This window comes from Clytia hemisphaerica, unplaced genomic scaffold, assembly GCF_902728285.1.
Source record: "Clytia hemisphaerica strain Z4C2 unplaced genomic scaffold, Clytia hemisphaerica genome assembly, whole genome shotgun sequence".
NCBI classification, from domain to species: Eukaryota; Metazoa; Cnidaria; class Hydrozoa; order Leptothecata; family Clytiidae; genus Clytia; species Clytia hemisphaerica.
Genome location: NW_027103596.1, coordinates 243,194 through 268,303, shown reverse-complemented (window position 1 = coordinate 268,303; position 25,110 = coordinate 243,194). Strand labels below are relative to the sequence as shown.

Sequence of the window (25,110 nt, the reverse complement as noted above, 5' to 3'; positions counted from 1 at the left end):
TCTTTAAAACTAATTTTCTCGAAATATAACATTTTTAAAAGAACCATTTTTATTTCATCAGAAAGAAGAAAGATAAACTTAAATTTTGAGGGGTAATTTATTAAATTTGATTCAGTAGACCAAAAGTTATGCTCAATTAAATCAAAAAGTTTGTTTCTGAAAGTGCTCAAAAACGTTAAAAATGGACCTATCAAATTAAACAGAAGCATATTTACACGATGCATCAGTATTTTCGTTTCAGTAATCAAAAATGATAATTATATGTCTAAATGACCTTTTGTTATATAAAGGAAGGTTGAATTATAACAAATGGAAGAAAATTCGTCGAAAAAGGCAAAGAAATCTGGCAAAAATTCATAAAATACATCAGATAGGTACACCCAGCCCTACATCGACTTTATCCAGTCTAGAAGCAAAGATCTGAGGAAAATTTCGGTAAAAGTAAATTAAAATGATTCTGATGAAGATTTTAAACCATTTCGACCCTTCAGTTTTAAAATTTAAGTGTTTAGTTACGGAAAATGCTTTTAATCATGTAAAGGCTATGGCGATTGCCAATTTTAAAATAAAAATTTGATAGCTCGATTTTCAACGTTTTCGGGCACTTTCTGAAAATAACTTTTTCATTCAATTGAGCATAACTTTTGATCTGATGAATCGAATTTAATAAATGACCCATCAAAATTTAAGGTTATCTTTCTTCTTTCTAATGAAATAGGAATGGTTCGTTTAAAACTTTTAGATTTCGAGAAAATTAGTTTTGAAGAGAGAAACTTTTTTGTGGCGCACCCGGTATATAAATAAATTTTACAATAAAAATCTATTCCTAGATAAAAGATTGGACCTAGAACTAAGTTCAGTGAATTGGTTTTATGTTGATCTACAAAGTTTCTTGCCTTAGGAAAAATTCCTGGCTTTTTGGTCAAATTTTATGCTCAGTATGCCAAGACCTTATATTTTATGCTATTTTATGCCAATTTTGATAACAAGATTAAATTGTATGATATTGTATGATTGTATGCCGAGTGTGACCCCTGCGTTTAGAAGATGTTCAAAGTTTTAAAAAACATAATATCCCGTAGGTATATAAACTGATAAAAAATAAAAAATGTAAAAATCATGCTATCCATTGCGAAATCTTACGAAAACACCCGAAACAAACTGTCTTTGACACGCTAGTATACGGTCACTGCGTTCGCTAAGAAAACTGATCTCGCGGCTTTTAATCCCGGATATCTTATCCTGTGACTTATTTAGTTTCGACTTATTTGTGACTAGGACTGTCCGTTAAACACCATGTGTATAAGTTTTGCTTCTTCGGACGTTTCTGTATAAATGATTAAATCATGGATATTTTGACTGTTTATAAAAAAACAAAAAGATCCTGAAAAATCACGTAATCTAAAATCTCCTTAAAAATTATAAAAAACAACGAATAAAATTAATCCAAAATATTCATCTTTTGAATTGCGATAAGTTTCTCTAATGGTAGAGGCTAATAGCAGTATTGCTTACTTCGGATACTGATAAATTAATTGCTTCGCTGTTGTTCTTTAAGTTGACAAAAGATTTAGGCACAAATAAGGCGACCCATAGAAGGTCTGGAACTAAATATTTGACAACATTATAACATCTGGTAGGTAACATTATAACGCAAAAATATAATTCTAAAAATATTCGAAATCTTCATGGCACCAGCGGAAAGTGTATACTGTATGTATAGGACGTGTCTTTGAAATTTTCATATCGCACTGTTCCCCGAGCGGCAAATTCTTTCGGGGCGCTAAATCCCCAATAGCTAGTTTCCATGCCTATTTGTTTTTTTAGCAGATTCAGCATCAGCAGTTCTTAGTCAAAAATATGAAAAATATGCAAAAAATATTTCGTACTAGCTTCGCTCACCTTATAGTTTCAAACTTCAAACAAAAATGGTTCATTTAAGAAATAGTACTAAAGTCTGTCTCAATTATAATCTACAGTGGAGACAAAAAAGGCTGTAACTTTAGATGGCATTTTAAAATTCAAATTCTATTGTCTCTGTTGCAGATTATATTGAGACAGACTTTAGATAATAAATTAACAAAAGAAATCGGCGTACATTTAAGTCAAAAAGTTTTTAAGAAAGTCCCAATAAATCAAGAACTCGGTTTTTCCTCTTTAACTTTTAACAACAGTTTCAATAATGTATCTTTCTCTCGTAGAGTCACCGGTAATGTTTTCTTGGCATAAAAATCGTCTCCAAAACGTTCAATATTATCGATGACGTCCGACACGAGGTGAGCTTTACCGACATATATTCCGCCGACGTCGTTCTTTAAGTGGACGAAATGGACGTGCAGATGATAGTATGAGGGGAAATAATGAAAGTAGGCACGAATTTGATTGGAAGGGACATTGTAGGTTTTCTTGATCACCTCCTATAATTAGAAGTAAGTAAAATCTTTAAAAGGATGGGGAGCGTTTTTCTTAGATTTTCAAATCAGAAGCAGATCACCCATTTTGTTTGCACGATGTACGATGCTTTTAAGACTGGTTTCTGGCAAATGATTTTGCAAAGATAATTTCGAACAAATTAGATGTCATATAATTGAGGATTAATTTTAACAAATAATAGAAAGCAATAAGTATATTTCTATAAGTATCATTTTCAATCGTCAACTAATCCTCAGAGTTTTTTGCGTCCAGAAAAAATAAACCAGGCCATCTAATGTTTAAAAGCGTTGCCTATTTTCGTCGATTATTGTGCATAGATATAGATTACAAAACGAAAAAATTAATTATTTGATTTGTACTTTTTGATTAGATCGTGTTATACCAGTTAACTAGGGTCCTGGTAGACAGGAGAACCGTACTGTATTTTTATAATCTGATATATACAGGACGGGTATGACCTGTGAAGCAGATTTCTGCCTCAAATAATTTACAGTGGGAAATTGCGCTTTCTCTAAGAAAGTGTGATCAGTAAAAGAATAACAAAATTTGATTGGTATGTTTTCAACCGTTGTTAGGATCTGGGAAATTAAAACTCTCAGCCCAAACCATGCTATATATTTTGCCATCAGTATACAGAATAAGAAATCATAGCATGGATCTCCAGTCTAGGGTCCTGGTTAAAGATATATGTTAGATGCAAGCATTTATTTTGTTTTTAACTTGACTTTATTGTTCATTTTTGTCCAGACATTTCTTTGGCGAATCTCGAGACTGCTATATAATAACTAGTTATTTTTTGTGATTTTTGTTTTGCTCGTTAAAAACATTTCCAGTGAGAAAAATTTCTCTATGACTTTGGGGCTTTACAATATCAATATTTTTATACTATGGAACTTTCTTTGACTGATTTTTCAATTTTATCGGAAAGAAAGATGAGCAATATTATTGGCCCGAAGGGGGCCCTAGTCTTGATTGGAAATGGTTGAACGATTCTGAAAATTTTCACATACTTATTTTCTGAAAGAGAAGTCATAAGTCAAAACAATCCTGATATTTTTAATTATAAATTTCTCATAGTAGTCAGTCATTTTTATGGTCCTTTAATTTTCATGAAAAGGTGTTACAAAAAAGTAAAATGATCAAATAAGCATCGAAAATAACGGGAGACTTGTTTGAATTTTATGATATTGGGACGAAACTTTTTAACCATGCATATTTTAACCACTCCACAGGACAATGCAGTTAAAAAATCGATTTATGTGCCGTATAACACACCCCTGTGTCACAGACCCGGTGGACCCCCCGCCCCGGTGGAAAAATAGGCCAACAAATCGTCCCCGGTGGAAAAAATACCCTACATTTTCAACCCCACTGCGAAATCTCCCTATGATTCTATCCCTATTGAAAATTGAATGGAAAAAATTGGACTCCAAAACCATCCCCACAGGAATTTTTGAGCTGGAAACAATAGATTTTCTATCCCCATTGCAATTTCGATAGAAATTTTCATCCCCACTGAGGGAAAAGGTTCCACCGGGGCACTGAGAGAGGGGTGTTATAACTAAGGTGAAACAATGGTGTGACGTCTTTCTTTCTCTAAGTCTTTAATTAGGGAGTGGTCAGAAAGTATCTACTAGGGGGTGGAGGATTTCAGGGCGGGGGTTCAAAATATTTTCAATGGAAAAGGGGGGGGGGGGTGCGAAATATTTTTGGGCAACTCAAGAGATATCTCAGGAGGTCAATCGGATTGGCCGACATATTTGGTATTATTGTTAATTCTGTATTCGTGAAATATCATCGTGATAGTCTCATCTTAACATTGTGTAAAAATTGGTTCAGTGGACTAAAAGAGGTTGTTTGTTAAGCGACCCCCCCCCCCCCACCTCATACAATTTCATATGTCAGCATAGTCTAGCCTTTTTTAAAAGAGCAGAAAATACAGTTCTTTTAGCGAACAAAGTGGTTGGAAATTGAAATTTTTCTCCTGTCGTTGCAAACCATGGTTGCGCCTCCTTAATCTCTGATATTGCTCCTGTTATATTAAGATATTGTATATGCAAAGAAAATCTTTACTTTTAAATTCCATATGATTCAGGCATTGAAAGCTTCATTTCTGGGCAAAATCGGTCCGGAAAAGAAGGAAATGTTTGAAGGAAATCAGGAGTCAATAATCAAAATTTTCTCGTCGGCGCAAACCATGGTTGCGCCTCCTCCTTCACTAAATTCTTTGCCCCTGCACGTTTGAAATCAAGCCACTTGCTGGCCTCTATATGATAATGTATAATAATAATAATAGTCCTCCCAACATTTTGATATTGAGGCTTATAGGATTACTCACAATCTGGAAATTTACTTTAGTTAAACCCGATTTATATGTAACCCTTATCCAAAAGAAAGTAAAAGTAAGTATAACCCTCACCTTATTAATCAGTCAGTTAGAGTGAGTGTAACTGTAGGAGAAAAAATTTTACCAAGGGGGGGGGGTGCGAAATTTTTTTTGGATTTTTTGAAATATCATCCACTCCCCCTAGTAGATACTTTCTGACCACTCCCTTAAATTAAACTTTTGTTTTGAAGCATGTGTTTGTGTTCTCTATTCTTTGCCTTGTAAATGTTGATGTTCTGTAAATCAAAAAGGCATGGCAAGGGCGCGAAGACACCAATTGCATGTATAAACGTTTTTTTTATAAGAACATCCAAAATTTTTGAAGCCTTTGGATGTTCTTAACTTTTTGTTTGAGTTTTAAGCCTAAAAGTGTTCTTAACATGTTCTTAATTTCCCTATTTCGTGAGCATTTTGGTCCACTTTCCTAAGAAATTGGGTGTTCGTAAGTCCGCAAAGCCTTAGAATGTTCTTAATATTTTGGCCATCGATGCCTTATGTTCTTATATAATTCGTTCTTATAAAAACGTGTATTCGTGTAATACTACTGACGGTTAAATGTTCTTTCCAATTTCGCTGTTGTATAAACAGTTCTGTTACTTTCACTTGGAAAAGAAAAATATCCAAAGTAAGATTCTATTCAGCCAACACACGAAAATAATTAAATATTTTGTATTTCCAGGGGATGTTTCGAACTTTAAGGATTTTAAGGAAAATATTCAGATTTTTCCATGAGTAATTTCTTAAAGGTTTTATATTTACAAAAGTGTTTTTCCATTTCATATGAGACACATATTCCATATCAGGACGGTGTCTTCCCACTGTTATATTGTGCTGAATAAAAAAAAAATGTTTCTCTTTTCCTCTTTCTGGCCAATCTTGCTCCACATCCGTGCCAATTCAATATACAGCTTACGCTCTCTAATTCGATTCATTCCATTATTCGATAATATTGAAAGCCACCGTTCACAAGAAACTCTCCTAAACAACACTCTATACAATTCAATATGCTCCCTTATTGGACGAAAATTCAATTCTCCTTAAAAATCGAATTAGAGAGCATCGACTGTAAAAAGCTTGTAAATTAAAATTGATGAGTAAGCGAATGATATCACTATTCTTATTCAAAAACCAAACGTTTACAGGCAAGCGTAGTAGACCTTTATTCCCGCGTTTATTTAACAACAGGCACACTAAGGACCGGCCTTAAAAAGAGCCTATAAGGTAAATCGAATATACACTAAAATATACCTTGAATGGGGAAAAATTAGTCTGGGAGATGTGACGAATTTTCATGCAAGTGACGAAGTTTTCTTGGCGAAAAACCTTTCTGGTAGTAGGGAGGGAAGAAGGGAAGTTTTTACGGCTTAAATTTCATCCGATGGAAAGTTGTATCCAACTTAGTCTTCCCCTTTAAGGTATTACTGTTTTCGAAATATTGATCTATATGTCTTTAAAAAACCTACACGTTATCACCCCCTCAACTGTAAATTTGCCCAAATTTGACCAAAATTATTGTTCGGTCTGTTTTTTTGTGCGTTGGATACATCAGGATGTTTTCCCAGTGAAATAGTACTTAACATATCCACCAAATTAAAAAATGCAAGAGTATCAAGTATAGCTTAGGGTTTTTTAAGTTGAAAAATATTTTAATTTTCATTACCTCGTGTGTGTTTTGATGTAGCTTTCTTCATAAATTACTCTCGGGTACCTAATAGCCGGAAGGGTCCGCTAATTAATTTTTCAAAGATTTTCCGCCCAGGACATTCTTATTCCAACCCCCCTCCCCCCGCTTATTAAGTTTTGAATTTTTTTCCAACCCCTGCTTATTCCAAACCCCTCCCCCCCCGGCTATTAGGTACCCGAGAGTACATGTTTTTGAGTAAATAACGTTGTTTTTGTTTGCTGCTCATATAAAAAATCGTTTAGGAGGGCGGTTGGAATGAAAGTGGAAACTTTTTTTGTCATTATACAAAGGGATAATGGTCACTCATTCTTGCTTCAGAAACCTCTCTTTTTATACTTTCCAGCGTTTCATTTTTTGCGGAACTTATTTTTGCAGTGAAAAATGAAAAAGCACCCCCAGATATTCACCCAAGGAACAAGTGTGCAAAATTCCAGCCAAATCGAACAATTTTTGAAGTCTCCAGGCTGCCCCAAAGTTTTGGGACATACAGACAGACACACACACAGACAGACATTCTCAGATTCTAGCTCAACTGAAGTTGAGAAAAGTTGCAGTTCGCGGAACTGATTTTCGCGGTAGACACCCAAAAACGCGAAAATTAGTTCCCGCGAAAATTAGTTCCCGCAAAAGTTAGTTCCATTATAGTAGGACTTAATTTTAGGGCTAAAGTACAACTACAATTTGATTTCGAACCCTCTCCAAAAAATCACATTTTTTATGCTTTTTGCAGGAGAAAGTTTTGGTACATAAATTTCCTAGTTCTCCCACTTTTCCCATCAAAAAGTCAAAGTTTTGGCCAGAAAAATTGGAGAGTTTGTAAAAATTGTATAATACCTTCCCATTTTTCCCATCCCAAAAAAGCATCCTTGAAAGTTGTAAAGATGTGAAAAATAGGAATTTTCCAAACTCTCCCAGCAAACAACAGCAATCATTTGGATTTGCAAAGTTTTGGTATTTTGGTGGTAAAATGGGATCTATGATGTCATAATTATTCCAGGCTCAAATGAAAATTATGCATACCATCCTCCAATAGCAAAATCGAATAAAGAACTTTCACTTTCGATTTCATGAATAAATAAATTATAGCGGGCGCATAAATTACGATTTTCCAAGGTCACCTTTACTTGAAAAAAATTATGGAAATATTTTCTATTTCGTGCTACCATGTTGCAACCATGGAAAATCCCCCATTTTTATAAACATTTACAAAGTCTTGGTTAGGAAAGTTGTAAAAGTGTGAAAGATTGGAAAAGTGGTAAGTTTTTTTCCCAAAACTTTCTCCTGTTGGACTACAAAATGCTAGTCCAGACAGGTTTGATTACGGAGGTTTAGGTACATTTTCAATTCTTCATTTTTGGTTTTATGTTTAAGGGAATATCAAATATTGTTAACCGGTTACTTTTTCGAAGCGGGCTACACGGCTTTTTGCGCAATGCAATTGGTTCTTTTCGCATGACGACGGGCCTACATTATCCAGAGTTGCCCGCCGTTAGGAAAATTCATTGTGACGTCACTTTTTCAAAGGAAAATGAACAATGCGTTGACATTAACTTTCCAAAAAATTCCAAGTCAAAAGATAACTCTGATGCACTCAAACGGAGATTTCAGCAATGGAAGAATGGTGACTTCGACGCACTGATTCGTGAAGCACGCTACCTCCAAACTCAACTTGTGTTCCGCCAAGGCAACCGTACTTTTGAAGAAAAAGCGAAACACTTCCACGATTTAATGACCAAAGGTAAAGTGGCTCCTGCACTCCGCCTCCTCGACGACATCGAGTCAAGTGGCGTTTTAAACCTCACCAAAGAAACGCTGACAACGCTCCAAACAAAACACCCAAATGGACAAGAGTGTCATGAAGAATACCTACTGGAAGGTCCGATCGACAAAGTCGAGGGGTACATTTTCGAGAAGATCGATGGCTCTTTGATAAAGAAGCTAGCTTGTCAATTGAAGGGAGCAGCTGGTCCTTCAACACTGGACGCTGATGGCTGGAGAAGAATTCTGACATCTGCCTCTTTCGGAAGCCATAGTTTAAACCTTTGTGATGCTATCGCAAAAATGTCGCGAAAGTTATGTCATGAGCCTGAACTTTGGCAAGATGGTTCGCTGGAACCGTTGCTTTCCAGTAGATTGATCCCCTTGGACAAGAACCCTGGAGTTAGACCCATCGCAATCGGTGAAGTTCTTAGGCGGTTAATCGGCAAATCCGTCGTGACAGTCTTGAAACCGAACGTTTTAGCGAGTGTTGGCTATCTTCAGCTATGTGGTGGCCAGAAGTCCGGATGTGAGGCTGCAGTTCATGCCATGGGCATCCTTTTCAAAGAAGAGAATTGTGATGGGGTACTATTGGTGGACGCTGATAACGCATTCAATCGTATAAATCGCCGGGTGATGATCCACAACATCAAGATCATCTGCCCTCAAATCTCTACATATATCGGCAACACTTACTCATCGGATTCACGATTGTTCCTCTCCGGTGGGTTTGAAATCATTTCTTCAGAAGGAACCGCTCAAGGGGATCCGGTAGCAATGCCCCTCTACGCACTAGCTTTAGTCCCTTTACTGGAAAACATCAAGTCGAGTGACATCAACCACGTTGCTTATGCTGACGATCTAACAGCAGCTGGTAAATTGAAATCCCTCCTGAAATGGTGGACAATGCTTCAAAACGTCGGTCCATACCTCGGATACTTCCCAAAAGGATCAAAATCCTGGCTCGTCGTAAAACCGGACAAATATGAACTAGCTAAAATCATATTTAAAGATACCAACATCAAAATCACAAAAGAGGGAAAGCGTCATCTTGGTGCAGTTGTTGGGACCGAAACATTCAAATCAGAGTACGTTAAGAAGTTCGTTCAACATTGGGTCAAGCAACTGAAAGTCCTTTCCGAGATCGCTAAAGCATACCCCAAATCAGCATACTGTGCTTTTAAAGCAGGGTTCGCACATAAGTTCAACTATGTCAACCGAACCATCCCAAACATCAAAGAAGAGCTGCAACCTTTAGAGAATATCATCCGACACCATTTTATCCCCGCTCTATGTGAAGGAAGAACCTGTAATGATCATGAGAGACAGCTTCTTTCTCTGCCTGCCAAGATGGGTGGCTTGGGAATAATCAATGTCACCGAGATTTGTGATCTTGAATTTCAACAATCTATCAAAGTCACTCAAAATCTTGTTCGTAACATCGTAAACCAGAACGAAGTCATCATTCCATCAACCGAAACCAGTAGTCCAAATACCGAATCAAAACTGTCGTTCAACAAGAGAAAACTCGAACTCTTGAAATTAAATTCATCACCAATGGAACTGAGAGCAATCGAAATCGCCAGTGCACACGGTGCATCAGCATGGCTGTCGTCACTCCCCATCAAGTCAGAAGAGTTCTCACTAACAAAAAGAGAATTCTTCGATGCAATCTACCTTCGGTATAACTGGGAGATGAAAAATCTACCAAGCGACTGTGTCTGCGGCTCCAAATTCAGCGTCGATCATTCACTACAGTGCAAGGTTGGCGGTTTTATTCACATGCGGCACAATGAATTGGTTAACATAACGGCTAATCTATCTGCAATTGTTTGCAAAGATGTTGAGAAGGAACCAATTCTTCAAAAACGTTTCGATCATGACTCGGAACTCCGCGCTGATGTTACACTAAGAGGATTTTGGCAGAGGCAACAGAAGGCATTTCTTGACGTGAGGGTTTTTTCCCCTTCAGCCAGAAGTTACCAAAACCAAAATCTTGCTAGTGTAATGAAGCAAATGGAGAAAGAGAAGAAAAGAAAGTATGTAAATCGCATACTCGATCAAGAAAACGGTACTTTTACACCACTCGTTTTTTCTGCCAACGGTGGAATGAGCACAGAAACTAAGCGATTTTACGCCCGTTTAAGCGAGCTTCTATGTGAGAAAAATAAATCTTCATTTTCGGAAACATATTTTTATGTAAAACGAAAAATTTCTTTTAGTCTGATTCGGTCAGCTGTGGTGTGTTTGAGAGGCTCGAGGTCCTGGAGGCACCGGAGACACTCGCCTTTCGTTAACACCACTGCTGACGCAGAAGTCACAAATTTCATTTGTAATATTTAATTAAAGTTTTCAGTTTTTTTGGTTTTTTTTATTACTATATTTTATTAGACACGTATTTTTCAATACGTATTGTTGGACATATTTTTGAGTTTTTCACACTGGTCTTTGCAGGGTTTCAGTTTCTTAAAATATATTTGATTTCTATTATATGTAAAAAAAAAAAAAAATGCAATGGTTTCAAACCCAGGAACGGATGCGTTGACATCATTTCTCTCATTTTTTATTTCTGACGTCAGAAATTATAGCAATTTTTTATCTCTTTTCGCTTGTTTTTTCTGCTTTATTTCGCTATTTTTCCTGGATAAAGCGCATAATCAATCGAAGCTGAAGGAAACGGTTAACAAATACAATAATGACCGGTTTTTTTCGGGCTGTACTGAAAATATTGCCCTCGGTCAACGCAACAACCTCGCAAGCTCGGTCGTTACTTGACCTCGGGCAATATTTCTCAGTACAGCCCTCACTAACCGGTCATTATTGTATTAAAAGTAGACAAAATCATTGCAATGCTAAAAGTACCAGTTAGAAATCAAACTGTGATGTTTTTTTGACGTTATTTTGGAATATTTTTCGTGCTCTAGATATTAGCTATTATGACGTCAGTTTTATTTCGCCAAAAAATGCAAAATTTAGACTAATTAGACTGACGTCAGATCTCTTTGACCAATTGATATTTAGTTTTTACTCCATATGGAGGTTTTGGGCACGAAACTTCAAAAGCCGTTACAGTGCTTATAAATAAACTCTCGGAAAAAAGAGACATTGAAAGATCCATAATGGGACAAAGGGTAAACGCAAAGTTGTCGTTCGAATTACTGAGATCGGCAATCCTCTGTCTATTTGGCACTTTGGGGGCTTTGAGACTGAAATTGTTATTATGCTGTTCTTAGTTATAGGTCCAAATTGACCCATGGTAAGCCTTATAACCAATTTTTTACTTCTTTGACTTTGGAGATTTCAGGCTTAACAATGTTCTTAAATTGATGTTATTGTGTACTAGCGTTTTTAAGCCTCATTGTTCTTATACATTGTTCTTATAAAAAGTGTGTTCTGATATTCTGATTGCAAAAGAGGCTCAAAAAGATATAGTGAAGAAAAGTGAATTTTATCGTTTTTATTTCATTGTAAAGTTTATAGCCGATCTGAAGCAAATTTCGAGAAAAAATGATTGGATGATAATTATTCGGCAATTAAAATTAAAAAAAAATAAAATAAAAGAAATGATAGACATATTATATCCATAGAATTATATTTCACAGGTCTATCGACCTACGAAATAATTTTAGATTTATAAAAGAAGACGTTGTTTTGGTCTTTGTCCTAGGTTTTCGAACTAGGCGAAGGTTTGTTCTAGGTCTGTAATGCTAAAGCCACCAATTTCGTTGAATCGTTTCAGCTTATGCAGATTTTGCATTATGCGTTCTTTTTCCTCCATACTTTTTAAGATCAACTTGATTGGATGCCATTGTAGCCCTTTTCTGTTTTGTCCAATGCGATGGTGGGACGGTTTGATATCTTGGACGCCAATGTTATATAGTATACCTTCAATATCTATTTTGTCTTTTTCATGTTGTTCCTCTTTCGTATCTACCTCTAATTCCACCATTCCATAATAATGTTTCGTTTTCTTGATTCGATGTCTCTTTCTTCATTCTTATTTTCTTGTTGGTGTTCTCTCACTGCTGATTTGAAATTATCCTTGTGTTTCTTAGTTATTTCAGCGTATGTTTTTTCTGATGTTTTTTCTATGTATTTCGTCGTTTGCTTTATTTCTTCTTTTATAATTTGTTTGGTTTTTATTTCAAAGTTGGCCATCTTATTGGTTAAGATGCTTTCGATATCGTTGTTAAGGCTGCGGTTCTTGGCTAGCTGGTTTTTGAGCTTTTTAATGACGCCGTCCTTCTTCTCCCTCTGCATCATATTATACGAGTTCTCATCTATTTTACTCATTAGATATCGTGTTATCCGCACGCAATTCTGACATAGATATTGTTCGTTATAAGTGTTGGCAAAAATTTGCAGCTGGTAAAGCGGTAATTGTGTGCACTCGTAGTGTACCATGCGGTGGCAGTTTCGGCATTCTAGATGGTTTTGGTCATCGTAATCTGAACAGGAGGTGAGAGTGCATGTTTGGTTTTGTTTAGCTTCTTCAAATGGTTGTTTTTGTTGCTTTTTGTCGGCATTTTCGTTCATGTTTTTTATTTTGCTAAATTTCAACCATTTTTGAAGAACTGCACAAAATGACCTCAAAAATGACGTGTGACCTGCTTCCTTTTTTCAAGTGGGCAAATCTTGTGCTGCCAAGTTTTTATGTAACATTATTATGTATGTAACAATATGTAACATTTATTCTCAGCTAGCTGAACTAGCATAGGAAAATTCTTTGTACTCTCACGTGCATAATAAGCGGGGTGGGTTGGAAAAATCTCCAATTTTTAATAAACTGTGGGGAGCTAATTGTCGGAGGGGTTGGAAGTATAACTTCAAATCTCTAGGGCAAGACAGCTACTTTAACGAATCCCTTAGACTTTTCAGGAGAAAATAAATTACGCAGGTACATGAGGCTAAGATTATTTCTTTAACATTTTGAGGTGAAAGGTCGTAAAGAAGATGTAGTTTCTTTACGACCTTTCACCTCAAAATGTTAAAGAAATAATCTAATCTAAGATTCTATTTTGGTGAAATCGCATCTGAAAATTTGTCATATTTTATCAAATGTTAAGTTTGTTTGTAAGATATTACCGATATTATATTATAATTATTATTATTATAGTTTTTCGAGAGCTTTCAGATTCTATTGGTTTTGGCCTAAAACGAGTTTGAAACTTCCATAAAAATTGGGCCCTTGGGCTCTAGCCTAGGTTTTCAATAAATGGGTCCAAAAATAAGTGGGACCCTTAAAATCTTTCTTGGCCGCCTTTCTAATATCAATCCATAGGGTACTAAGCATGTCTGGTCCAAATTTGGTGCTTTGTTCCAATTTTACACGTTTTTGATGCTTTATTTGTTACGAACCGGGCCTACTAAATGCTTTGTATTATTTTCCGATCACAATATAAATATTCCCTGCCCTTATGTGTGTATTTTCAGGTTTCTAATAAAGATTTCAAAACAAACAAACAAAACGAACAGCCGCCCTCAACAAGAAACATGGAAGAAAACCAAACATGTGAACGCCAAGAAATGTTCTTCGACGCCACCGCCCTTACAAACTATCGCATCCTTCATACTTCTTATGCCGCCCTATGCGCCCTCACTATTGTTACCAACACCCTAGTATTATTTGCATTTTACAAACTCTCCTTCTATCGTACCAACCATCACAAATTTTTGATAACATTAACTCTTACAGACCTTCTCTCTGGTCTATTCCCATTACCCATCATCAGTTATGATTTTTCCTTGTTGGCACGTCAAGTGAATGATTGTGACATCTCGACCGCCACGCGTTTAATTGGATTTCTGTTAATTTTCATGTCTGTGACAACGATAGTGCTTATCAACGGCGAACAGTATATAAAAATCGTAAGACCTTACTCCCGATGCGATTGGAAGCCTTTAAAAATATTTGCCATTTTATTCATAATCTGGACTTTATACCTAATCATTTTAATCTTATCTTTGTATGTGTACCAAGATCTTATGTTTAAACGCTTCAAATTGGGTTGCTCAGTAGCAATCGTTATCATATTTAGCATGATGTGTTACACACAAACTCAAATAAGTCGTCAAGTTAATCAAATGGCAACACGAGAAGTCTCCAATGGTAGCACAAATAAAAGTCCAAAATTAAACTCAGAAGCCTCAAGAATGGTTTTACGAACCTCGCGGATGGCTAAATCTATTCTAATAGTCTTTGGTGTGTGTTTTTCACCTGTTATGTTGGTATTCATAGCACAAATACTTTATCCAGGCTACTTAGTCTTCATATCGACCTATCTACGATCATGGTCTTACTACTTTACCTACTTAAACCCGTTCTTGGACCCATTGATATATTGTATCAGAATGAAATCGATTAGACGTTTTCTCTTGAGCTATTTCAAGAGTGTTGATGATAATAGAATTTTTTCGACTGAAAATGACATTCCAAAGATGGAAGTTAAGAAAAAGATTGGTGAGCATTCTTTTACAAACAATGCATATGACGTGGCAGAGGATGTCGTACAAATCCAACAATAATTGCAGTACTTTCACGGAGATGCTTGACCAAGACAAAATGTTGTTTGTACGTTGTTTCGATGTTATAAACATTTTGTTAAGAGACCTTCCTTAATGTTTGCCTCTATTGGGCTTTTCCAGAAATAGTTCGTGCCCCCCTGTTGAGGATATCGGATATCCAGGGGGTTAACGATTTTTGTTCAAAAGTGGATATCCAGGGGGTAAAGTGTCTTTTCAAGTAAAAAATACGATATCCAGGGGTAAGCATATTTTTAAGAGTGGATATCCTTATTAACAAAGTAGGATATCCAGGGGGTTCGATACTTCGAAAAGGCAATATCCTCAACAGTGGGGGTAAGTTTTTTTCCGGAAAAGCCCATTTAGAAGAGACACTCTGTTATGAAATTTTACGGACCTTTCTTCCTTTCCTTATTTCTTTTCTAAGCTAGACAAATACACTTTAAGCATGTCTCATTTTAGAGGTACAGGTATATTGAAGAAAAATATTATGTTATATTAGATATACATTGGAAATTTGATTAAAATGTAATGTTTCAAATGATAAGCAGTTTCGCGATTACATCATCCACTCTGACATCTGTAAACCACGTCTTACGCCTGACTTAGATCCTTTTGACATTGTGACATGTTAAGAATATTTTTCGATTCGAGAAATTTCGTGGTGATTCCAAAAATTACAGCGACTTTTTCTATCTGATGAGATTCCAGTGTCTTTTGAAAGAATTTTGGGCATTTTCTCATCAGTGCCAGAGACGATATTTTGGTTATATTTCCCAGTGATGAGAGAATTTGTGATTCCAGGATGTATACATGAGCTAAATCCAATGTCCACTCACAACCAATAAACTTGATCAGATCATTGTATAGTCAATCATATACGTATAACATCAATATCATTTCGACTGAACATTATTCTCTAATTATTGCCCAGTCTTCTCTAATTCGTTCCCAGCCTTCTCACCTTCGCCCCAGGCCACTGGAAAACAGGCTTGAAAAAATAACATGTGGACGCAATGAAAACCACATCGCCGACAAGGATCTGGCTTCACACCTACTGTACATCTTTGAAAAACAATACATTGATGACCATAATCATTCTCCTCTGAAAATGCCTTTGTTTGATGAAGTGTGAGGACAATGAAACATAAAATTGAAACCATAATTGGTAAAACATTCATGTTGATTTTAATTTTTCCAATAACGGTTCTAAAGCACAAGATCATGAAATTAAAATGTGCATATGCCTCAATTTTACAAAAATCTCAGCTTTTATTACGCCGATATGATATTAACCTTTTGACTTATAGTTTATCTATTAAAGTGAAGTTCAACAAATAATGATCTTCCTTCACACCCAACAGGTTACGTCTTATAACTGAAATTTTATTTTCAATAATGACCTTTCGCCAGAATCCAAATGTAAATCAACTTCTAAAATTGATATTAGAATTGCCAAGAACACCTTCGTTGTTTACGTTCGTGTTACTCGTTTCCTGCAATTTGCGGTCTTGGTTTTTTTAAACGACAATTTCTAGGTGCTTCAGGAGCCAAACTTTACAATAGTGTGTTTACCATGGTAAAATACTCAGCACCCAGAGGTTGATTATTGCTGTAAGTTGTTCTTTCCCGTCTTTTGATGAATGTAGATAAGTTGAAAATTTAATTGATCCTATCCAGTTCTCCAGGCAATCGAGTAAATTATTCAAGATATATCAGCTATACAGTAGCTTGTTAGTAAGAACTAAACGAGTCATATTTCATTAAAATGTTCTGCTTAATTGATATACTTTTTTCTTCCTTATCAATATCTGTCAATATTATTACCCAATATTCGAATGATGAAGTTACGCCAAGGTATTATCAAGAGACTAAATATTTGAAATTATATAAGAAACTTTTAGAACTTCCTTTAGAAACAATACTATTATAGACAGTATATATTAAACTGAACAGAGAGCATTGCACGTTTCTTTAAAGAACGTCCATAATTTTTTGAAGCCATCAGGCGTGCTTAAATTAAGTTCAAAATAATTAATGTTACGGCTGTCATGAAAAAGATTGTATATATCGTCGAAGAAAACCCATCAAATCAGCCTGGTATCCAAGCTCAAATTTTTAGAAAAAAACAAATTTACCTCAACATACAAAGTTCTAAAATAATAGAGCTTGGTCTCCCTAGAGAATGAAAGTGCAAACCCATGTTTTCATAACTCTTCCAAGCCAACCCAGGGCAGGCCAAACAAAAGTTAATAAAAGAGCCTTAAAAGATCTAAAGCCATTTAAAACATCTAAAGATTACACCAAAGTCCATAAACAAGTTTGCATGTTTTCCATGTTTTCTTGGAAAATGAACTCGCCTCTGTTTCTTCTTTTTCATGTTTTCATGTAACAGAAAGCTGTATGTTCACTAGCAAATGGTAGGCTACCCTGTTTTTGTTGCAGAATTTCTCCGCGTCATGTAGATCGGCCCTTACGGTTTTAGCGTAGTGTGCGCAAGCAAGCGGATTGCATTCTCATACGAGAATGCAAATCGCTCTAGGGAGACCAGGCTGTAAACCAAAACATAAAATATCAAAAACTAGACTGTGAAATAGTTTACAGCCTGGATATCCAGGCTACCATCAAATATATTCAAAAGTTATTTTCTCAGGTGATGACATAAATAATATTGATTACGAAGTTTTAGATATCTAACTATCAGATTTCACAATAATACTCAACAAGATAAATCTCCAGCATCTCAAACCAATAAATAAGTTCCCAAGATAAGAATAACAAGATAGCTTAAAAGTAATATTTTAAAATTGACACGTTGCTCAACGACACTGGCTGCAGTACAACACAAGAACTAAGCACTGCAATGTTGGAACGTGAGCTCTGAAAGTCCCGAATTCATAAAGTCCGGGATGGTACCCGGCAAGGGTAGATAGGAGAGGTAGGTTTTAAAATTGGAGGCCGATCACTCATAATAAGTAAGTCTTGCGACTACAGTTGAAAAGCTCTTTGAATTCTTGATTCAAGTTAGAGCGAGGTCGCCAGCGAAATCATTCTTTAGTTAACCCTGCATTTTTGTCAAGTTTAAAAGAGTCCCAAGGTGTTTCTATACCGGGCGTGACGGCGTGATTGGAAATATTTTGGTGTAATGACGTGGGAGAAAATAGACGTGATGGCTTGATTTGGGCTATTTTTCATTATTTTTAAGTGATGTATAACAAATGTTAGCAATTTCAATGATCGTGATGAGAGCAAAATGACCCGATCACAGAAAAGCCTGGTGCTATTAAGCTCTAGTTTAGACGGCCCACTTTTCGCCCTGCCTATTCTAATTGTGTATTAAGGTGAGCATCAAGTGGGCAGTCTAAAGTCAATACATTGCCCTCTGACGTCAATACAATGTCTTCTTTCAACTGCCCACTTTGTGCCCGCTTTGTGACCACTCTTACAATTAGAATAGGCAGGGCGAAAGGTGAGCCGTCTAAACTAAAGCTATAAATTATACTAGAGGATAAAAAAGTAAAAATACACTCTTTCAGAATCGATTCAAACTATATACATTTGAAAAATCTCAATGTTTCCGAAAAAGTGAACAATTATCTTTAGCAAAATAATAATAAATTTAAAACTACAGCAGTGCATTGTCTTATTAATCAATTAATATCAATAAGTTAATTAGCGATTGACCAGAAAATCTAGAGATTCTAATTGAGGCATTTTATGGGTGTTCCATTTAACAACAAGGTTTTAATTCTTAAACGCCTATTCAACGTTTCTCGACTGTAAACCAAACTGACCCAATCGGATCTTGAGACATTGATGTTGGATCGGGGATCAATTTCTCGACCGTTTTATCGCATTTCAAGACACGATATTTCATCAAAATACGACTCATAATAATTTTGACTTCCATTGTTGCAAATCTCTGCGCGATACAATTCCTCGGTCCGTGACCAAAACCACCCGAAGCAAACGGGTGGCGGGCGGCTTTCATCTCGGGCGCAAAATTTTCAGGATCGAATGATGTGGGGTTAGGGAAATATTTCTCGTCCTTAACGAATGCAGAAGAGGCAATTAACACATAGACATCTTTCGGGATAACCAAGTCCGTATCTGGGATCTTAAAATCATTTACCGAAGCTCGCTCTAGATGCATTAAAGGATACATCCGAAAACTTTCTTGAAAGAATTTCTCCATGTAAGACAACCCCATGATAGTGGCATAATCTAATTGATCAGAGCCACTGGATTCAGCAGCTTCCTTGATTTCTTGGTAAAGCTTTTCTTGATACTCTGGATGCATTGCCAAGAAGTATAACATGATTGATGAGGCTGATGATAAGGTATCAAAACCGGCGAAAAACATCAATAAAGAATTAGCGATGATCAATTTCTCAATCTCCTCCTTCTTTAAGGTCGTTTCCGAATCATCAGCTGTTGAATTTTCTTTCGAGGTTGCTTCTCCAGTTTCAGAAGATCGCGTACCATCTTCAGGAGACTGTAACCCCTTATCAGTAGCTAACCCTTTCTTCAAGATATCAATAAAAATATCAATAAAGTCATTCCGTTTGGATCCACTCTCTTGGCGATCAACCATCGCCTTTTTCACAATGGCGGCAAAAAATTCCTCAGATTTCGGATTGAGAAAACTCCAATCCAACCACCTTAACATTGTTGGGAAGAATTGGTACATCATAAACGTTAGAAATGTTTTAGCAGTCAATGTTTTCCCTAACAAAGCGTCAGCGTTGGTTTTAAACATGTTCAATGGATCTTTCATACTGTTCGATTCATAACCAAAACCAGTTGAAACGATTGTATCCAGGGCGAATCTCCGCATCAATTCTTTGCCGTCAATTTCAGTGCCAAGGTTGTCGTCTAAGAAGACATCGCATTGATCTGCCACGTGGTGAATCAAAGGTACCATGACTTTCAATTTACCACTGGTGAATGCTGGTGTCAGTTGCGAGCGAACATTCTTCCATTTTTGACCACGTAACTCAATCAGCATTAACTGGAAATATTGGTTATTCTTTGAGTGAGGACTAAAAGGTTGATTCTGCAATGGTTTTCTTTCAATAAATGTATCAAAATGCTTCACCAAGACGAGCTTTGCCAGGTCTAAGTCTCGAATCACAAGGTTGGGATCACCAAAAATACCATAAGTACCAACGACGGGGGAATCGGGGAACTTCTTGTACGCGTCATCAGTAAGTTCACCAAAAGCAATTTTTTGGGTCAACATGTCCCAAGTACCTTGACTACCAAATGGAAAGTACCCAGGGTCAGCTGGGATTCCTCGTCTCTCCCAGAAAGTCATTTTTCGTCTAACGTAGAGATAGAATGTTGTAAAAGCAACGATGATGACTGTTAGCACAATCTCCCACATCTCTTGCTTTGCAAATGTGTTTTAGTAACAAAATATCGTATATAAATCCTTCTTTTCTTGCAACTGTTGTCCAACCAAAAGTTCTTTTCACGAAAAATAAATCTTATGCTTTCCAATTGCACTTATATTTCTGAAAGATGATGACCTGGTATTGAACACTTGTCAATGCTAACGTGGATGTAAACAACGCCAAAACTGATGATAATGCACTTTTAATAGATTTGGATATTCATCTATTTTTAGATAGCTCATTAAAAATAATATCACTTGGTCGCTCTTTATTTCTTCTTACTGTAGATGAAAGGATATGAAACCATAGCAAAGATGTAGAATTTGTTGCATAGATAGCTTTTGCCTGTCTATAACACATAAACTAGTGAGCAGCTATTTGCATACAGAAAAAAACTCGATTCTAATTTCTATCGCTTCAAGATTACTTTTTTCGTGCAAAAAATCATGTCTTAATATTCCCCTGTATGTAACTAGAGATGTGAATTTTCCCTTTCATGTGAATTCATCATGAATATATTTACCAGGTTATTGATATGACCCTCCCTCTTACGGTGTTTAAATTAATTCTAAACCTCTCCATCGTAGTGAATATTTAATCAATAACAGTGAGCTAGGGTATGTGATTTTTGGGTTTTTGAAATCTGCTTTTCGATTTGCGAAAGGGACGCAATGAACGATACACTATTTTTTTATAAGAACCATTAAATCTTTGGCAAGGCCTGTTCTTACTTCTTATGGCACTTTGAGCCTCAAATTGTTCTTATCATGTTCTTATGTTTAGTAGAAAAAATAGAGGTATTGTAGGCTTTATACTCCATTATTATTACTTTGACTGATAGCAGGGTTTTGCTATTTTTTTATAGGCTGGCGAATGAAAAATCAACTCCGGCTAATTCAAGAATCTAGGCCAGCGGATTCTTAGCAAGCCTAGTGTATTGATTAGCGTTTTTTTCGAGTTGGACCGGTGAAAATCGCTGTTAGCCGGGCCTAAAAAGAACCCCTAACATAAGCTGCTTTGAATTCTGCATTTTTAGGTTCAGCTTTGTTCTTAAAAAAATGTTATTATAGAAGAAAAAAAGTCCATGCTTTATAGTATGAATGAAATACGACTCAAAAAACGTAAGCTCTAGTTAAGACGGCCCACTTTTCGCCCTGCCAGATAATTCGAGAGACGAGCCAAGCTGACAGGCTGAAAAAGTCTCTGCAAGATCAAAGACAAAGAGCCAGCATGGTTTTATCTTTTTTCAAAGTGGCTGTCTCGCAGCACTTTTCGAATTTATTGGCATTTTGGCGCTTTTGATTGTTGAGCAAATTTTTGGATAGTAAGCCCTAGGAACGGAAACTTCTATATACGGTCCCGGGGTAGGGGGCACTCGACTCAAAAACGATCGTACGTGCGGCCCATAATTAGGCCTTCAAAATCAGATTCTTCCTACAGTACGAAAATATCCGGCAAAGTTTGAGTAAATTTGGGCGAAAAATCTACCCTTACGGTGCATTTTCTTGAAAACTTTTTCCCATTCTATGTCAAATATGGTCAAATTTTCCAAATTCTACATCCTTAGAATGCAATTTTTCTCATAATTTGCTCATTTCAACCCCTACAGTGCACTTTCGGAAGCTTTGAAAAAAATTTAGTGCCCCCACCCCTCCCCCGTGTATATGGTGCACGGCGCGGGAGGTCTTAATAATGTTTTTTTTTTGAAAGGATGCAACGTAAAAGAATTGTTGGCGATGTCCTTTAATAACATTTCATTATACTGTATAACACAAATTATAAAGGAGACAAGTCTAAACGTTTGCTGCCAAATATAAGACACCCACTGATTGGTTACGTGATTGTGAAGAAAATAACAAAGTTTTTTGCGGTCTAAAACACAGCCGTTCTTTCAATTTCAACAGACTGATCTAAGGCGCAGTAAAACAAAAGTAAAGGACAAACTAGATTATACTCAATACTCTTTCACGCTTTTAGAATATTGGAAAACATACTTCTGGCTCATATAATAGCATCATTTACTATTCGGTTATATTATCATACCATGCTTTTCCCTAAATAGTCATTATACTCATTTTCAAACAGTCGTTCGTTCTACATCGGGTGTTTCAAAAAAGTGTTTAAGTTCGGATTGAAATTCTGAGCAAGCTAGAAATATCACAAATTGAACTTCTCAACATAGGAGAAAGGAAAGCCAATTTGAACTAATATAATTTGAATTTTGATTCAGTCGTTCAAAAATTATGATGAAAAAACGAAACCGTTCAATAGATTTTTGAAATTTTAAATTTTCTCGGAAGATCAATTCAAACTTGTTCAGTTGTTTGAAACACCCAGTGTTTCATCGATTTTACGAAATTAATTTAAATTGTTTTAACGACTACTTTGTTAAAGCAAAATACCCTCTTTACAAAAACCTAGCTTATTAAAGGTAACCTGAAACAGATCATCCTTGTTTTCTGCACACCACGCTGAAGCTCTGAAGGTATGTGTGAACCCAAACGATCTGAGGAGTAAGCTATCTCGAATTTGTGATGACCACGCTGGTCTAATAAGACTTGGAATGACGAAAAAGTTGAGTGATTGTGTTTAAAAACAGTGCAACATCTAATAAAATAGTTCAATTTTTGACATCGCGGCACGTAACAGAGTTTATCACGGCCATCTGTTTTCAGACTTGTGTTAGGTTAACAAAGAAAAAAGAGTAAAGGGATACTCACCATTCCTTTGGACAACATGTTCTTCAACATGGGGAGATGCGACGAATTCAAATCCCGGATTGATTTGATACCACGCGCATGACAAATTCCCGTCAAGTACAAATCTTCTATTTGTTTTCCATCCCATTTCAAATCGGGGAGAATAATGAATCCGTTTTCTTTATCGGGGTCTTCATATAAAATCCGATCAGCTTCTTTCTCGTGATCCAAAATATTGTACACCCACTGAAAAAGTAATTTCAAGATACACATATTTTTAATATCAATTTTGAAAAAGGAAACATGAGTAACAAAAGTGTGCGTACAAAAGCAATTCATTTTTTCGATATGAGTCCCGAGCAAAACCGAAAACACAAACTTCTTACTCTAGCTATGAATCAGTAGGGTGACGGAAAGTTTGTTTCCCGAGAAATCGTTTCCAGAAAAAGTCTAGCAGGAGGCAACCGACAAAAGTAAATTTAAGGGAAAATTACGGGGAGAGGTCCAGATCAAATGCTTATATGTAAGTAAGCAAAATTAAGTACATATTTTATCTATTTGCGCTAAACATGGAAGGTTGAATGCTGAGTAATGCTAAGGCTGAATGCTAACTTACCACCTAGATCAGATTACCGAGTCTATGCTATTCATTCATTGAGTTGGTGATGACCGGGGATCGAACCCACAACCCTTGGATTATAAGACGAATACTCTACTGACAAAAAAGAACAAAGAAAATGTCTTACATTGATACTAAATTGTTGTTTTTCTAAATACGGTAACGTTATATTTTGGTAATCCTCGGCTGTTTCATTGACCAAATGAATATCTTGAGATGTATACTTCATTATGTGTTTCTCTGTGGCTGGATGTATAGTATTAGTTGCCAATGTATTCAGTGATGGAGATGTTTCAGCAATAAATTGGCCATAAATATCATTGTTGAATTCTTTTTTCAGATTGGTTTCTTTGGACAAGATTGATTTGACAGAATCTTCGGTGAAAGGTGTTTTTGATAAAGATACAATAGCATTTTCATCAGAATCTTTGAACTTTCCTGTAAAAGGATATTGAATTTTAGGGCAAACACTTGTATGTCTCATGGCACTGGAAAAATCAAGAAAAAGTGGAATCGATGGATAAAATGATTCAAGTTCTACAGTTTATGAATTCAGGATATTACAATGTCCGTGGACCCAACAGCTGATTCATTGCAAAACCAATCAGCTGTTGGGTCCGTGATGTAATGTCAGAAGACATCGCAATGACGCATATCATGAATAGGCAGAATGTTGCGACAAGCAAGGCCTAACAACCAATCTCCGGAGGTAATATTTCAGAGACTCTCTTTGCCAACAAGGTCATTTTTATTAATTATCATTGGTTTATCAAGACCTCCACAGCTCTAACACGTTTTTTGGCTGGAATTTGCCCCAAAACCCTTTTTTGGGGCTCCCGTCAGATTCGAGGGTTTATAGTTAGGCAGTCAAAATTTTATGTCTAAACACAAATATTCTTCAAAATTAAGTCTTCATGAATAGAAAAATATCTATCTCATCAAAAAATATAGTAATTTGGCTAAGAACATCGATGTTTTTAGCCGTTTTTTGGCTGAAATTTGCCCCAAAATTTTTTTCGAAAATCGGGCTCCGTCACATTTTGGCCACCACCATTTTGCGCCTTTGTACCAAAAATCAAAAGATTCCTATGATTCAATCCTGAGAAAAGTTGGTATATAACAGACGAACGGACAGACAAACACAGGTTAATTTATAGGATCTCTACCCCACCTGGGTAGGTCCAAAAAGGTAGCTTGTATTCCTAAGAAGACTCTTACCTAAAACATGAACTTTCTTTGCTTTCACATCATTCATAAGAATCTTTACTGTTTCAAAACCATCCAATAAATTATCACAGCTTTCACTTTCAGCAGCTCTGGCTTTCTTTGCTGGAGGTTCTGCCATCTTTCAAATTATAATTATTATTCTGTATAGAAAAACATTGGGAAAATATTAGCTATTGTTCATCAGAACAATGCAGTGGTTTGAAGCAGTTTAGTTTAGCAGATTACAATCACTGTGATCAAGTTTACAAAATTTTGAAATTTTTCACATAGTTGGAGGAAAGGTATAAGGACGATCAAAATTAATAAAATATCCATCCAAACAAAATTTTTCAAGAATGTGATATATACTATATAATCAGATATAATATATATAGTATACTACTATA

General features: G+C 36.1%; 2 protein-coding genes across 2 annotated transcripts; both read right to left on the bottom strand.

Moving 5' to 3' along the window:
• Window positions 1-1,032: 1,032 nt before the first annotated feature.
• On the bottom strand, window positions 1,033-24,860 carry LOC136801846 (m7GpppX diphosphatase-like). Its single transcript, XM_067058509.1, has 4 exons — window positions 24,716-24,860; window positions 23,625-23,935; window positions 22,900-23,124; window positions 1,033-2,417 (listed from the first exon to the last, which is right to left on the bottom strand). The coding sequence occupies exons 1-4, from the start codon at window positions 24,840-24,842 to the stop codon at window positions 2,136-2,138; spliced, it is 945 nt and encodes a 314-aa protein (XP_066914610.1). The 5' UTR covers window positions 24,843-24,860; the 3' UTR covers window positions 1,033-2,135.
• On the bottom strand, window positions 17,970-20,636 carry LOC136801845 (cytochrome P450 6a2-like). The gene has a single exon (XM_067058508.1). It carries the CDS (start codon window positions 20,167-20,169, stop codon window positions 18,547-18,549), a length of 1,623 nt encoding a protein of 540 aa, XP_066914609.1. The 5' UTR covers window positions 20,170-20,636; the 3' UTR covers window positions 17,970-18,546.
• Window positions 24,861-25,110: the final 250 nt, after the last annotated feature.